General features: G+C 34.7%; 2 protein-coding genes and 1 long non-coding RNA gene across 4 annotated transcripts in view; all 3 read left to right on the forward strand.

Annotated features, from left to right (window-relative positions):
• The window catches only part of LARP6A (RNA-binding protein), a 6323-nt gene extending 1826 nt beyond the window's left edge, over window positions 1-4497 (forward strand). The window contains exons 5-11 of the mRNA XM_011012117.1: window positions 99-178; window positions 279-363; window positions 1150-1197; window positions 1289-1354; window positions 1419-1556; window positions 2032-2125; window positions 4086-4497. Coding sequence (XP_011010419.1) covers window positions 99-178; window positions 279-363; window positions 1150-1197; window positions 1289-1354; window positions 1419-1556; window positions 2032-2125; window positions 4086-4222 — 648 coding nt within the window. The 3' untranslated portion in view covers window positions 4223-4497. The remainder of the gene's footprint in view (window positions 1-98; window positions 179-278; window positions 364-1149; window positions 1198-1288; window positions 1355-1418; window positions 1557-2031; window positions 2126-4085) is intronic.
• Window positions 4498-5232: 735 nt separating this feature from the next.
• Window positions 5233-11443, forward strand: TRANS11 (translocase 11). 2 transcript variants are annotated; one of them, XM_011012119.1, is made up of 8 exons: window positions 5233-5641; window positions 5792-5860; window positions 5969-6189; window positions 6880-7330; window positions 7412-7476; window positions 8237-8430; window positions 9568-9776; window positions 11012-11183. In XM_011012119.1, exons 1-8 carry the CDS (start codon window positions 5534-5536, stop codon window positions 11024-11026), a joined length of 1332 nt encoding a protein of 443 aa, XP_011010421.1. In that variant the 5' UTR covers window positions 5233-5533; the 3' UTR covers window positions 11027-11183. The 2 variants fall into 2 exon arrangements, with proteins under 2 accessions (XP_011010421.1, XP_011010420.1); XM_011012118.1 differs by having other exon boundaries at window positions 5234-5641; window positions 11092-11443.
• A 412-nt stretch (window positions 11444-11855) lies between these two features.
• LOC105115280 (uncharacterized) lies at window positions 11856-13600 on the forward strand. The gene is made up of 2 exons (XR_840312.1): window positions 11856-12810; window positions 13297-13600. It is a non-coding gene; the product is annotated as an uncharacterized LOC105115280 (long non-coding RNA).
• The last annotated feature ends 454 nt before the right edge of the window (window positions 13601-14054 follow it).

Consider the following 14054-nt stretch of genomic DNA (forward strand, 5'->3'; position numbering starts at 1 on the left):
CTCTCTCCACACCCTCCCCCCCCCCCCCCCCCCCCCCACCAAATCACTTGGACTGGCATTATAATAAAACTTTTGAGCGTCTAATTTTTGGACCCTAGCTTTGCACTGTTCTGGTTGAGAATCTTCCAGAGGATCACTCATTGAACAACCTCCAGAGAATATTTGGTGCTGCTGGAAAGTAATCTTTTTAATTCTAGTCTTTTATTTTGCTTTCTTATTGTCTTATTGCCTGTTAGGTGGGTCTCTTCATTCTAAAAGTTGTTGTTTGCAACTTTCAGGATAAAGAATATTTCCATCCGTGATCCACTAGTTGTGGAAAAGTCTAAGAAAGGAAGTAAAACAGATATTTTGATCAGTAGCAAGGTATGGATTATGGAACTGTATTCATCTGAAGGATTATTGCATTTAACTTGTTCTTTATTACAAGAATGGTATATTATCTTTGGCTAGTTCTTTAGCTGCTTCGTCTTTACTCTTATTCATCACCTGCTTTAATCTTCATTTCCTCCTTTTACCTTTTTCTGTCTTTTGATTTCTATTGTGATTTGACAAAGAATGCAGCTTATCAATATGAAGTTTAGGAGATGAATTCTAGAATAGTGTATGAGCATTTTACTTATCTTATTGAGAGGTACACTAGGTAATATTCTAAAGTGAGCATTTATGTTGCATAATATAAAATCTTAGCTCTAGTTGTGAGGACCTTACAGCAATGATTTTTGGATTTTCAAATGGTAGTTTCCGACTGTGAGATGTGTTAATGTTGTTGTGTCTTCTCTGACCTTTTTGTTTGGTTCTTGTTAAATTTGGTAACTGCTGATACTTTTGTGTTGTAGCTATTGACTTTCTGAGGATAAAGTGATTTCCTTTAGATTATCCTTTATGAGTTTCAAAAGACAACTTCAAGTGAGCTTTAGCTACAATTATCCTTATGTTAGCTAAAATCCTTGCATTTTGTTTTTGTAACATCATGTTGCTGCTCATAAAGATTTTTTTTCTTTTTTTCATATCTATTTATGGACATCTTGTTTAGTTATCTAGTTTGGGACTAAGGCATGGTTGTGGTGGTTGTTGTTTTATGGACATTTTGTTTCCTCATATTAAACTAATTTTTTTTGCTATCAATCCCTTTCTGGTTTCTGCATGTAGGTGCATGCCTTTGTGGAGTATGATACTGTAGAGGCTGCTGAGAAAGCTGTGAGTGCTGTTGTATAAAATCTATTGCTTTTTGCTTAAGGTGCTTGATTGTATAATTCTAATGCTCAGTACTTTCTGGTGATTGGATCAGGCGGCAACTTTAAATAACGAACAGGATTGGAGAAATGGCATGCGGGTCAGGCTTCTTAATCAAATGGTAAGTGATCTTGCTCCTCATTATTAACAACAACCAGTAGTATTGTTAAGCTTTCTTGCTCTAGGCCAAACATGGGCAGAGAAGACAAGTCTGGAGGGAACCTGATTCTGAGAAGAATCGTAAAGGTCGTGGGACTAATCTAGCAGGAGATGTGGAGAAGCATGATTCAAGTGAGCATCATGATGATACACCTGTTGAAGAGGTTAGAGATGATTGCCTTCTTTTTTAGTCTTTAGTTATCTTTTTTTTCTATAGACGTCCTTGATAACTTTATGTGCTAGTCAAGTTATATTGTTGTTTGAACCAAACTATCAACCAGAGATTACAACTCTGCCTCTCAAGGATATTACACCTCTACTATAGTAAATGCAATAGAGATTTCATTTTTCCCTTAGAAAGAGCATTTCTAGTGGATGTTGAAATTCCACAGGGAATTTAGATTGGGTTACTTTTTATTCCTTCACTGATTGATTATATGAAAGCATTCACATATGAAGGAAGTTTAAAATCTCCTTTAAGGATATCTATGAGAAGAATGAACGTGAAAAATAACTATAAATATTGATAGAATGAACATGAATTGTGATGATAATTGTTTTCATAAGAAATGAAATTGAGAGAATTGGATGTCTAAGAAAATGTTGGCTTCGTGCCTGTTTCATCAAATATCATTTCAGGATGGGGAGCATATATCCAAGGAGAAAAATGGCCAGCAAGGTGGAAATCGAGGGCGATCAAGAAAGAACAAATTTCGTGTTACAAATGGGATGGGTATTTTGACTGGCCAATTCGTATTTTCTTTTTTCCTTCTTTTTTATTACTAGTTACTTTGGCACATGCAATGTTAAGTTTTTTTTATAAAAAAAATAGTTAAATAACCAAATACAAGAATTTCACATTAGAAATATATTCATATGATTTAGAAAAGATTAAAAGTGAAAAATATTAGTTTAGTAATTGATAAACTAATAATAGTGTTTAAAATATTAGGTTATGTTAAAATATAATGATTGTATGTCATTCTCTTTCCTGAGCGATCGACAATCTTTTCATTTTGTAACATCTTCTTTTTCACATTTCTTGCATACCTATACATTCTTATTTTAACCCAAAAAAAAAAATCTTTCCTAAATTAATTTAATTTTTTCTTTTATTTTTTCTTCCCACATTTACAAAATTTTAGTTTGTGGAACACATTTATTCAACCAATAATAATAAAAATTACATGTCTAATGTTTTGGGCCTTGTTTATTCAATGTATTAAGAGAGAGATTAAACTATACTTGAATAGAGATAAGTATGCATTATTTAATCAACATTCAAGAATCTTATTGACACAAAAAATGTAAGAAATTATTGTCAAACCATGAAATTCATTGGTAATTGTTTGAGGCCTTGATTGTTTGATGAAATGTTTTCTTGAAAAGCACTTCCTCTATTTTCTCATATTTAGATATTATCATATTTAGTGACATTGTGAAAATTGATCAACGACATTCACTTTTTGGTTAAAGAAATTATAAGCTTTAGATGGAGGAAAGTGTTTTCCGGTTTAAAAGATTAGAAACACTTTTCATGAAAGACCCAAAAACTAAAGGGGTATGATACTCCATTATTCTTTTATATATATATATATATTAATAAAATACTTTAAAATATAATATTATATAGAAAATAATATATTAGGGTATATTAATGTACAATATAAAAGTATATTAATTTGATATATTAGTGCATATGATACTTTAATTTAGATAATATTACTAGAAAATACATTTGAATATGAAACATGTTATATTATACAATACTTGTTCATTTTAAATCATGCAAATTGTGTTATAATGTTCTCAGAACACCAAAAAATGATTAGATATCTATAATATTATATTGTAAATATTTATATTATATCTATAGTTACATTTTGTAAAATAAACTATATATAAATATATGATATAATAAAAAAAATCATCATTATATTTTTTATATCTATTTCTTTTCTTTTTAGTGGTCAAATTTTCTATACGTGTTAAGATAAACTTGAAAAAAAAATCAAAAAAACATTAATAAGTGATTTTACAGTTCATTTTTCATGGCATAACTAAACACTATAAAGTATTTTTCAACTTACTTTTTATAATATTGTTAAATATCAAAAAATAATTCACTTTTATAAATTCGCTTTTCATGGAAACTACTTCTCAAATAGAAACTATTTTCTGACAAACAAGCGAAGCCTTAATAATTTTGGCTGGTTTTGTAATGTCTATGGGTTTCTTTAGGTCACTCACCAAAGTATAAATGGGAACGAAACTTTTGAAATTGAGAATTAATTAACTCTTGGAAGTGTAAAGAAGATAAAAAGAAGCAAATGCTTATAAATTTCTGTATTTAAATCTGGAAGGTTGTGAGGCAAAGAGTGGGAGAAAAAATTAGTTAGGGGATTTTTTGCTATGTCCCTAATGGAGTATAAAAGTATTCGAAAATAGATCAAAATGTTCAATTGAGAAGGCAACATGAGTTTTATAACTTCTAGAAAGTAAAAAGGAGAAGAAAGAGTTTGTTTATTTGACTTCCTCTACTCATTTCAAGTGAATATGTTATTATATAGATTGCTGCTCATTTTTATTAGAAAACCTATTATGTTCATTAAATTATAACAATTTAAGGATGGACAAAATTCTTGCACTTATACATTACAATGAACTGGTATCATTTGTATTATTTTTACCAGGCCATGGAACTACATCCTATAATGCTGTGGAACTCTCGAAAGTGCCTCCGGGGCCAAAAATGCCTGATGGAACTAGGGGATTCACGGTGGGACGAGGGCGGCCTCCCATACCTAATCGGAGCCAGGAAATCGTATAACAGCTACACTTGTGTAAAATGTGTTTTGTAACTAATGGTTTGCAGTAGCATGGGAGATGGAAGTGGTGTTTGAATTGCATGGAAGGATAACTATCCTAATCTCTCTGCTGGATTGTTGGTTGATCTTATGGGTGCCATTTTGATTACGAACCATCAAGTACAGGCTGATGTTTTGTGCTTGCGGATTGATAGAAACGCAACCCTTTAGGAGTTGTAGCGCTGCATGCATTTGACTCGTTGATTCATGTGTGTTCTCTAAATGTATTGTTCCGGAATGTGCTGGCAAATGAGGCCAGATTAGGGAGTGGCAAATGAGGTTTACAGAAAATCACAAGGTATAATAAAATTTTAAAACCAAAACATGGTTCCGCACGGCACCCAATGGGTGAGCTCCTTGTGTGCGATCTTCCCCTTGGAAAAAAATTAAAATTAAAATATAACAATGTCAACCTATATCAAAAATAGTTACAACTTGAAAATATATTAATGAGATAATGTAGTGGACTACGGCTACAAAGCTAGAGCGATGATGCAATGGATTATACTTTAATTAATATTATTGCGTGTTTGGGATGGATTATACTTTAATTAATATTAATTTGCGTGTTTGGGATGGAGATGCTTTCAAGGCTACCCTTGATTAATTATCTAAACATAGAAGTTAGCTTTGTTTTTTTTTTTTTAAAAAAAATCATGTGTAATTAAGTAAAATATAGTTTTTTTAATTATTAAATCCTAAATCCTAAATTGATTTAATATATTATTATTTTAATATTAAAAAATCATATTATTTTAATTTAAACCATCAAATAACTCATATATAATTTAATGTTAAATTTATAATTTTTAAAATTAAATGAATCACTTAGGAGCACTCTTATATAATATAATTTTAAACTCATGATTTTTAAAATTAACTTTGTAGATTCAATTTAATAATAAGATAAGCAAACTTTTTAATATTTTGTTTACATTAAAAAATATTTTCATCTAGCACTAAACTAGTAATAACAATAGCAGGGTGAGGAGGAGGTTACCTCAAACAAGGCAAAAACAGAGCTTGGCCGATGTTGCGGGAATTTCGAAGCAGAATTTATATCACGCCTTTCACCTTCCCTCTTCAGAAAGAAAGCACATAAATTCTATATTACACACGATCGCATACAGATTTATGCTTCTTCTTCTTCTTCTTCTTCTTCTTCTTTTGATGGCCTCTCTTCTCTTACCAAACTCCTCCTTCTCCTCTGGATCTAACCATCTGCTTTCATTTACTGTAATTATTCCTGCTCTTCCTTTTCCCTTGGACTAGTCATGCTTTCTATAAACCACCACCACCACCTCTCTCGTATACGGCTTTCTCGACCACCCAAACCTTTTTCTTCCTCTCCCCTTTATTCTAATTCATTCCACAACTTCAAGGTCTCGGTTTCTTCCTTTTATTTTTTTCATTTTTTCGTTTTCGATTTTTCTAAAAAATAAATTATTAATGCATAACAATTATTTAAACATCCATGCCGGAAAAGAATTTGGGAACCAGATAATTGATTATTGACTGACTAATTTATGCAGTTAAATGGATCGAGTGCAGGAGGACTACGATTGTGCCATAAGATTGTTCAAGTCAGGGCCTTCGATGAAGTATGTAATCTATCCAAATTTCCATTTCTCACTAGTTTTGCACATGATACATTACCTGCAAGCAATCACTTCTTGTGATTCTCAGTGCTTTCGATTTTGGTTTTATAGGACTTGTCTGGTGTATCCTCCCCGCTTGATGACTGGGCTAACAATGATGGGGCTGCTGGCTATATGCTATTATCCAGTGACGGGGAAGACAGTGATGGAGAATATATTATAAATCCCGTGACGGATATGGAGTTGCCTACTGCTAAAGTATCAACTAATGATGCTCTTACACTTACAGCTCACAGGCTTGCAATGATTGGGAGGGCCCCCCGAAAACGTAGGCAAGTGTTCTGCATCGTTACGCAAAATGAAACTCTTATGGTTCATATGGATTTTAGAGAGTGAATAGGGCAGTGAAATAAAAAATTAAAAGGAAAGCAAGATCGATGTAATTGTAGCCCTGGGTTAGCAAGGGTATTTAACTTCTTGTTAACCTTTATCAGTTGTGCTAAAATGGGGTTAAGGTCATCATTGTGCCTAAAATGTTTGGTTGTTGCAGGTTGTCACTGACACTTTAATGCAAAATCAGTCTCGCACATGGATTGAAATAGCTTGATTGCTTTTGGATGTTTAAAGAAATTTCACTGCAATATAGGCTTTATAGTCCTCGGACCTCTCATCCTATTTGATGTTGTTTTGCACTGTACCATAGCTGGGCATCAAAACTCAGTGCAAAAATTCCTTAGTTGAATCTCATGTTTTTAATGTTATACCTTGTAAAGGTCCATCCTAGGAAGTTCTAGTTGCAGCTGTAAAAGGGCATGTCTAGATTCCATTAGTGATGTTTAACTTTTTTTCCATTTGGTTTTTCGCTGGCCAAGTTTGGCTCTATTCTTGAGATTACATGTGCACTTAATTGGTAAGTTGAGAGTTTCCATGTTTGTAGGGGATGATACTTCATTCGATTCTTTTTCATGAATTCTATATGCATTACTTTGGTTTGACTAGTTCTTTTCATACTGCAATTGCAGGAACAAACTCGGGACATTAATTAATTTGTGTCTGCTAGCCTTTTTGATGGTTCTTCTCTTATTTGTTGATTGGTGTGCATGGAAGATTGTCAGATTACCCCTAGAACCATTTTACTTGTGTCGTCCATTTTTTATATCAGCAGTTCTAGTCTCTTTTTCGGGTTATCTTTGTGTTCCACTACTTAGTGAGTTAAGAATTCATCAGAATATCTGGAAAGAAGGGCCACTTCAGCACTCCAAGAAAAGGGCAAGCCCCACAATGGGTGGACTATTTTTTGTACCAATTGGTGTAGGCGTTGCAAAATTTGTTGCTGGTTTCTCTTCTGTTGAAGTTTCTGGAGCAGCAGTGGCAACTCTGGCATTTGCAACAATTGGCTTACTAGATGACATTGTAACCATCATAAAAAATCGAAATAGTGGTTTGTCTCTGTGGGTGAAAATATTTTTGGAGGTAAAAGTTATTTTGTTAATTGCTTCCAATATTAAATTTGATAACATTCTTGCAAGAGATAACTGCTCATGTATTTTTCAGGTAGCTGTTGGGACCTGCTTTTCGTTTTGGTTGCATACTACAAGTATATCATCACCCTACAGCATGTATAAATTCTTATTACTAATTTGATCAACATTTTTATGATGGTAACTCACATATCTAATCTTGTGATGAAAAGTTTAAGGGAGGATACCACTTTTTTTGTGATTAATAAAGATTATATGCTGTAATTAGAGAATCTGTGATCAGATACCAATTGTAATGCTACTACCTGTTTTGAAGTAGAAATATTGTTCCTGGCTCAAATAAAATAAATGAATAAAGGTTAGTTAGTTCTTATGGTTTCATTTTGAGCAAATTATGGAGTTTATAATGCCACTACAATATTCTATAGTAGTACAGTAAGGAGCAACTTAATTACTTCCATTTTGTTTGCTATTCAAGAGTGAAAGGCCATTGGGCATTCAGTGCAGGAAATTTATAATTGTCTAGCAGCATAAATTTTGCTTGTTCCAAGTTGCTGCATCTACTCTGCCACAAAATTGAAATTCTAGTTTGGTTTCTATTGAAGTTCTTTTAAAAGATTTGTAAAAACATATATTAAATTTATTTTTGAAGTTTATCATGAATTTTCTAAAAGCATATATTGGAATCTTTTAGTTCTGTATCTTTGAAGTTTTTCGATGGTATTAACTACTGTGGAAAAACTTGGTTGAATTGATATGACATCTCATGTTAATCACTTAATGATATAATATGTGATAATGGTAGAATTTCAACATATTAATTATTAGGGACAAGTTAGCTTGTTTGATATTTTCTCAACATTTTTCTTTTCTCATCCATTGATGTCTTGTACTACAGGAAAATGCTGGTTGCCCTACCTGCCCCACTGGGCCTCATATGCTTAGGAAAATATTATTCTTTGTTGACATCATTTTGTTTTGTTTCCATGGGAAATGGCATTAACTTAACGGATGGTCTAGATGGCCTAGCTGCTGGAACGGCTGCATTGGCTTTTGTAGGAATGTCGATCGCAGTGTTGCCAATATATCCTGGTTAGTATGGATGTTAATGAACTTAAGCCTCAGTATAATTGAAAATCCAGAAGGTTTGGGAAGTTTCCTTTAAAGATCTGGAAAGTGACATTTGATAAACGTTATTCCTGTCAAGAAGTTAAAACAGGAAAGGGAAATTTGCTAAGCAAGGGGAACTATAAACATTACGCCTGTTCTGGAATTCAGTTTCTTCCTTTTCTTCTTCTTTTCCTTTTATATGCTGTAAGCCCAAGCAATTGGATATAAAACCGCTGCAGAAAGCCCAAAAGCAAGCTGGATAGAATCCTAATCTAGTCAGCCTTTGATTTTGCATTTCCTCTTCAAGAATTTCTGATTTTTGTTGTAGGGGAAACCAGATTTATGGCTATTTTGAATATTGAAGAATCAGTGAGACTGTTGATGAGAGATGAGTTTATGGGTTAGCCCACCATTAGTAATTAAAAATGCTAATTTTACCTAAGTCTAATTGTAGAGTCAGTTCCCCAGAAAAGTTGGAGCATTGGATGAGTGGGTCTTACACTAATTCCACAGGTAGATTCAGACAAATTAACATTATTCTTTGTAATTCGAAGTCAATTATGGCCCTGCCTGCATTTTGCAGAGGCAATTTACATTATTAGGGAGGCATGATAAATATCACATGTAGGCTGGAGGGAATCTTTGTAATTGCCTAATTTTATTCAACCCCCGCATCTTACCATGAAAAGACGAACAGCGTCAAGTTGGTGTCTTATGAAGCAATCACTTGACATCTTTGTGTGAATTCATTTGATACCTTAGCGAGAAAATTAGCTCGTCAACTCATAGTTATATATAGAAGCAGATTTCTTCGTTATATTTTAATAACTACTGAAAAATGCAGTTGCATGCCAACGCCAATAGTCCATCAGATCATTTAGAGCTAAATGAACAAGTCAATATGCTTGTTAACTTTTGTACCATATTTTTAAACCTTTTCCACTGGAGCCTCTCGAGGAATTTGACAAAGTGGATGGCTTATGACATCCATCATGAGCAATGATGGGAAGGAGTATGATCTTCAAAATGTTATGCTGTAGCTATTAATTCATTGTTTTGAGATCTTACCCTTTTCTGTAAACTTATTTGTATTAATTCTTGTTTTACATTCCAAATCAGAACTTGCTATATTTGGGGCATCGATGGCAGGAGCCTGTTTTGGTTTTCTGTTGCATAACCGGTACAAGGCTTCTGTATTTATGGGGGATACTGGATCCTTGGCATTGGGTGGAGCATTAGCTGCAATGGCTGCTTGTAGTGGAATGTTCCTTCCATTATTTATCTCATCTGGGATCTATTTCTTGGATGCATCATCAGTGATCATGCAGGTATACATACATGTTGACACTGATTTATATAATATATTGATGATAGAAAATTGTCCCTTTACCATGACAACACAAGGAAGTTCTAATCAAGAAATGTAGGCAAATCTGGTGTTCTGAGTTTGACAATGTTGTCTTTTCCTTGTTTCAAACAAAATACACTTTCTTTGTTATTGGTAAGAATGTTTCTCAACACATGATCAGTGCTATGTGCTTTCTTTGTTTCAAATAAAACACAATTTCTTCTTTCTCGGGAAGAATTTTTCTCTACACATGATCAGTGCTATTATTTATTATATGCACACGTAGTCATGTGCTTTCTTTCTGCTATCCATGACATAGTGCATTATGTAATTATTATCATTGATGTCAATTCTGTAATTATTGTCATTATTGCAATTTCTTGTATCCTCTCTGACAGTGTATTTTTTACCTTATAACTTATGCCTGATTATATCTGATCTTATAAAACATGTAAATGATTCTGTAAAGTTGGTAGTGGAATATCAATCAGGCTTCAGGAACTATAAAAAGTAGAAAGAAACACGATGTTGCTGCAAGTTTGAGATGGATCGACAGAAGGCCTTATTCTTAGAGGAAATAGTTTTGTAGATCCTATATTTCCACTTTGTTTTTTTTGGTCTTGCAAGGGAAGGAGTAGGGTAAGGTCTGAGGTCTTGAAACCTAGCCGCTTGCTTAAAGCAGGTGGTTACTACCAATCCTCCCAAATGGTGATTGGTATCATACTAGCTTTGGTGGATTTCTAGTGGAACATTTTCATAGGCATACTTCTAGATCAGTGCTTTCTTGTCAAATTATAAACCAAGTCATAGAGCTTGTGTTCTGCAGTGTTGATAAACCAAAAATCATGCTATGTTAAACTTTTAATTCTGTCTTAATTAGTTGTATTTTATTTTTGTCCAAGCCACATATATTTGTGATGATATCGCCTTTAAGTTCTTTTGATAATGTTTCCATGGATTATAATTCTCTGGGAAGCTTTTTTTTCCTGTGCGTTGCCAACTTTGATTTAGTTCTTCTTTAGCAACTTCCATTATTTTGCTGATGCACCTGTACCTTGTATTCGTTGCTGTCATCTATTAGATTCAATGCAAGAGAAGTAAAAGAGGTTAAATGGATAGGTAGCAGTATACTTCATTGTAAATTTTCCTCCTATTTTTGTTTTCACATGATGCTGGTGCAACAACGAAGAAATTCTGTTTTTGATTCGTGTGCAGCTGCCGGACCTATGAAATGAACGGTGATGATTTTGTTAATTTGAAAGTGATTATCCCAGTCTAACCATTACCTACATTAGGTACTGTACTTCAAGACAACCAAATGCATGAGGGGAGATGGGTGCCGTTTGTTCAGGATGGCTCCTATTCATCATCACCTCGAGTTATGTGGGCTAAAGGAACCAGTCATTGTTGCTGGGGCTTATGTTATATCCGGAGTGTTGGCTCTGTTTGCTGGTTATGTAGGTCTAATATCTGCATAGTTTCTGAAGCATTTTTGCTCATTTCTTCTTATCACTTTTGCAGTTAGTGCGCCAGGTTTTAATTTTCCAAATGCTTTTTTTATTCTTCTTTTGGAGTTCTTCCCTTCAAACGGACTTCTTGTAAATTTGATTTAGAGAATCAGGTAGAGATGTAGTAGATCTTGAGGCAAATTGAGTCAGGATTGGACATTTCTCTTTAACTGGAGGGTGTGAGTCCAGACCAATCTGTGGGGCCAATACGTGTAATATTTTTTTTTCTTCCTTCTACCGCCTGTCACTTCAGCGGCAGCGGGCGGTTTGATTTGTTTGTTTGTTTGTTTAAAAGAAATCATTAAGCTTCTTTTGATGTTGGGAAAGAATCCATATTTTCTCCTGCATTATGTTTAGATGAGCTGTACATAAACATCCTGGTGGAGGGTGGCGATCCCCATGTAGTGGAGGATGTGAAAATGGTGGTTTTGCGAGTGCAGCAGCTTATCTAAAAACATATGACCATCCAATTAATAGTTCGGTGCCGTTATTCGCAATTATAAATAACTTTAAGATGGAGAGAAAAATCCCAACTTGTGTCGGTTCTGGGATGGTAAGCTGTTAGTGAGAACGCAGATTAGGTACAGTAGCAGCAGATAAAGAAGCCCTTCGGGAGCTTAGCTACATACGCAATGAGAGAGGTTTGCCTCTCTTACCGTTGTTTAGCTGCGGGGAAAAGAGACTCAACCTCAGAAATAAGGCATAAGGAGAGGTTAAGAAAAGGCTCTTATTGAGAGAGCCTCTCCTTAACCCTTGCTAGCAGCCTTGAGGTTCTGTTTACCATGCTTTTCTACCGTACTTAATTCAAGAAATCCTTCATCAGTGGTTGTGAATGACTGATTTTTCTCATTGAATACAAATTAAGCCACTATGCGCTCACTAGAAAGATCATAAGAGAAGATGCCATTGAATCAGAAGCCATACAATCTTGCAGTGCCCTAACTTTGAGGTGACGTTTAGTGCCTAGGAAATTGCCTCACCACTGCCAAGAGGCACTCGAGGCTAGTATCTTATTGGTTTAGCAGTGCCCTTGCTGTATATTACATGAGTGGCCCAGAATTTGAGACACCCGGTGTAATTGCTTGAGTAATTACAGTATGTATCCAGTATTAACATAAAGCTGGGAAGCACTTCACTTTGTTCTCATTTAAATATTAAATACATGATCTCATTTTGGAGCCTGCCTTCAATCACTTGAGTGGTGATTTATGGAAAACCTTTTGGCTTTATTTCCTTTTGAGATATTCAAATCTGACATATCTCTGTTAACTTGCACAATCAAACAATTTTATTTGGCATTAGAATTTTTTAAATAGTGAAGCACCATAAGTAGAACTGCAAAATTACCTATCCAGTTTTTCAATCCTATCAAGCAGGAACTTGGCGTCACTGCCCTTCATATTAAGCTTCGTGCTACTGGTGGGAACAAGACAAAGACACCTGGTCCAGATGCACAGTCTGCCCTGCGTGCCCTTGCCCGTTCTGGAATGAGAATTGGCCGCATAGGCAAGTCTTTTTTCCCGTGTCTGACTTTGAATTGTGCAAGATTATCTATAAATGTATCAATCAGTTTTGTTCCTCTTTGGTTGTTTTTGTTGCCAATCCTGGGTTTATTGGTCCATCCACCTAGATTGTGTTGGAGGTTGTGCTTATCGGCAAATCACTTTCTGTGATAAATTTCTCTGGTGGATTTTGGCTCTTGTGCACGTCTCCTATAACAATGTTTTACATTTCAAGTTATAAGCTGCTTGCTTTAAATGAAGGCTTCTTTACGATAAGATTTCCCTTTCTCCTTCAGATTCCCCCTCAATTAACCTTTTAGTTGATTGAACTTGTGTGTTTTTCAATTTCTAGAGTGAACTAGTTGCTTAGAGTAGCAATTTGTGTTTGACATGGATTTTGTTTTTGCATTTTAATTTTTCAGATATGTTAGCCATGGGATATACAAGTACTAATATTATTATTTCTTTTTGGCTTGTTTTGATGTTTCAGAAGATGTTACTCCAATTCCAACAGATAGCACTCGTAGAAAGGGTGGTAGAAGAGGGAGAAGGCTTTGATCTTGAAGGATCTGTTTTTATTTGGTTCCAAATGGAGACTTCTTTCTTCGACTTTAGTAAAGTTACTTTGCAGTTCAGAATTGCTGTTTAGATTTTTGCATTCACCTTTGCAATGATTCATGTTGATCTCATGTAGAAACAAGAGGTTGTGAAGCACTTGAAATTTTGCTTTGGTAGATTATGAAATGCTATGTATGGTCTATTAATAGTTTTCCGTTGTAGCTTAGTTAAAACGATACATTTCTTCCTGCCAATAGCAATAGCATTTCTCGGCAGCCTATTTCTGCCACTTAATACATTGATTGTGATGATGGTGGTAGCTTTGGACGAGATGGGTGCAAGAGTAGGGTTATTCTGGTGCCTTGACCGGTTGAAGTGGAGGGTTCCAGCCTCATTGTCATGTATCAGTCTTTTTCAAATCAAATTTAGTCATCTGCAATAACCTGCAATTATCGGATGCTCTGTGATAGTTGTTCAACGAAGCCACATATCATTCCAAGGACAAGGAGTTTTGGTGAGAAAAAGTGTCTATGGATGGTGCAAGAGTAGAGTTTTGCTTCCATTGGAAGCTGGAAGCAGTAAATACGGAGGATATAATTGTCAAATCCGATATACACTGTTGGATCAGAAATCTGGTGAAACTGGACGGCTCGTGTTAACCTGTACACACCTGCTTGAGCTTGCCAGGAC

This window comes from Populus euphratica, unplaced genomic scaffold (assembly GCF_000495115.2).
Source record: "Populus euphratica unplaced genomic scaffold, PopEup_1.0 scaffold669.1, whole genome shotgun sequence".
NCBI classification, from domain to species: domain Eukaryota; kingdom Viridiplantae; phylum Streptophyta; class Magnoliopsida; order Malpighiales; family Salicaceae; genus Populus; species Populus euphratica.

Bases quoted from the DNA above. Each gene is read 5' to 3' on its own strand.
- TRANS11 (XM_011012118.1), top strand. From the start codon at position 5,534: ATGCTTTCTATAAACCACCACCACCACCTCTCTCGTATACGGCTTTCT. The intron at 5,642-5,791 runs GTCTCGGTTTCT...TAATTTATGCAG, and splicing joins ATTCATTCCACAACTTCAAG to TTAAATGGATCGAGTGCAGG. The intron at 7,477-8,236 runs GTATAAATTCTT...CTTGTACTACAG, and splicing joins ATATCATCACCCTACAGCAT to GAAAATGCTGGTTGCCCTAC.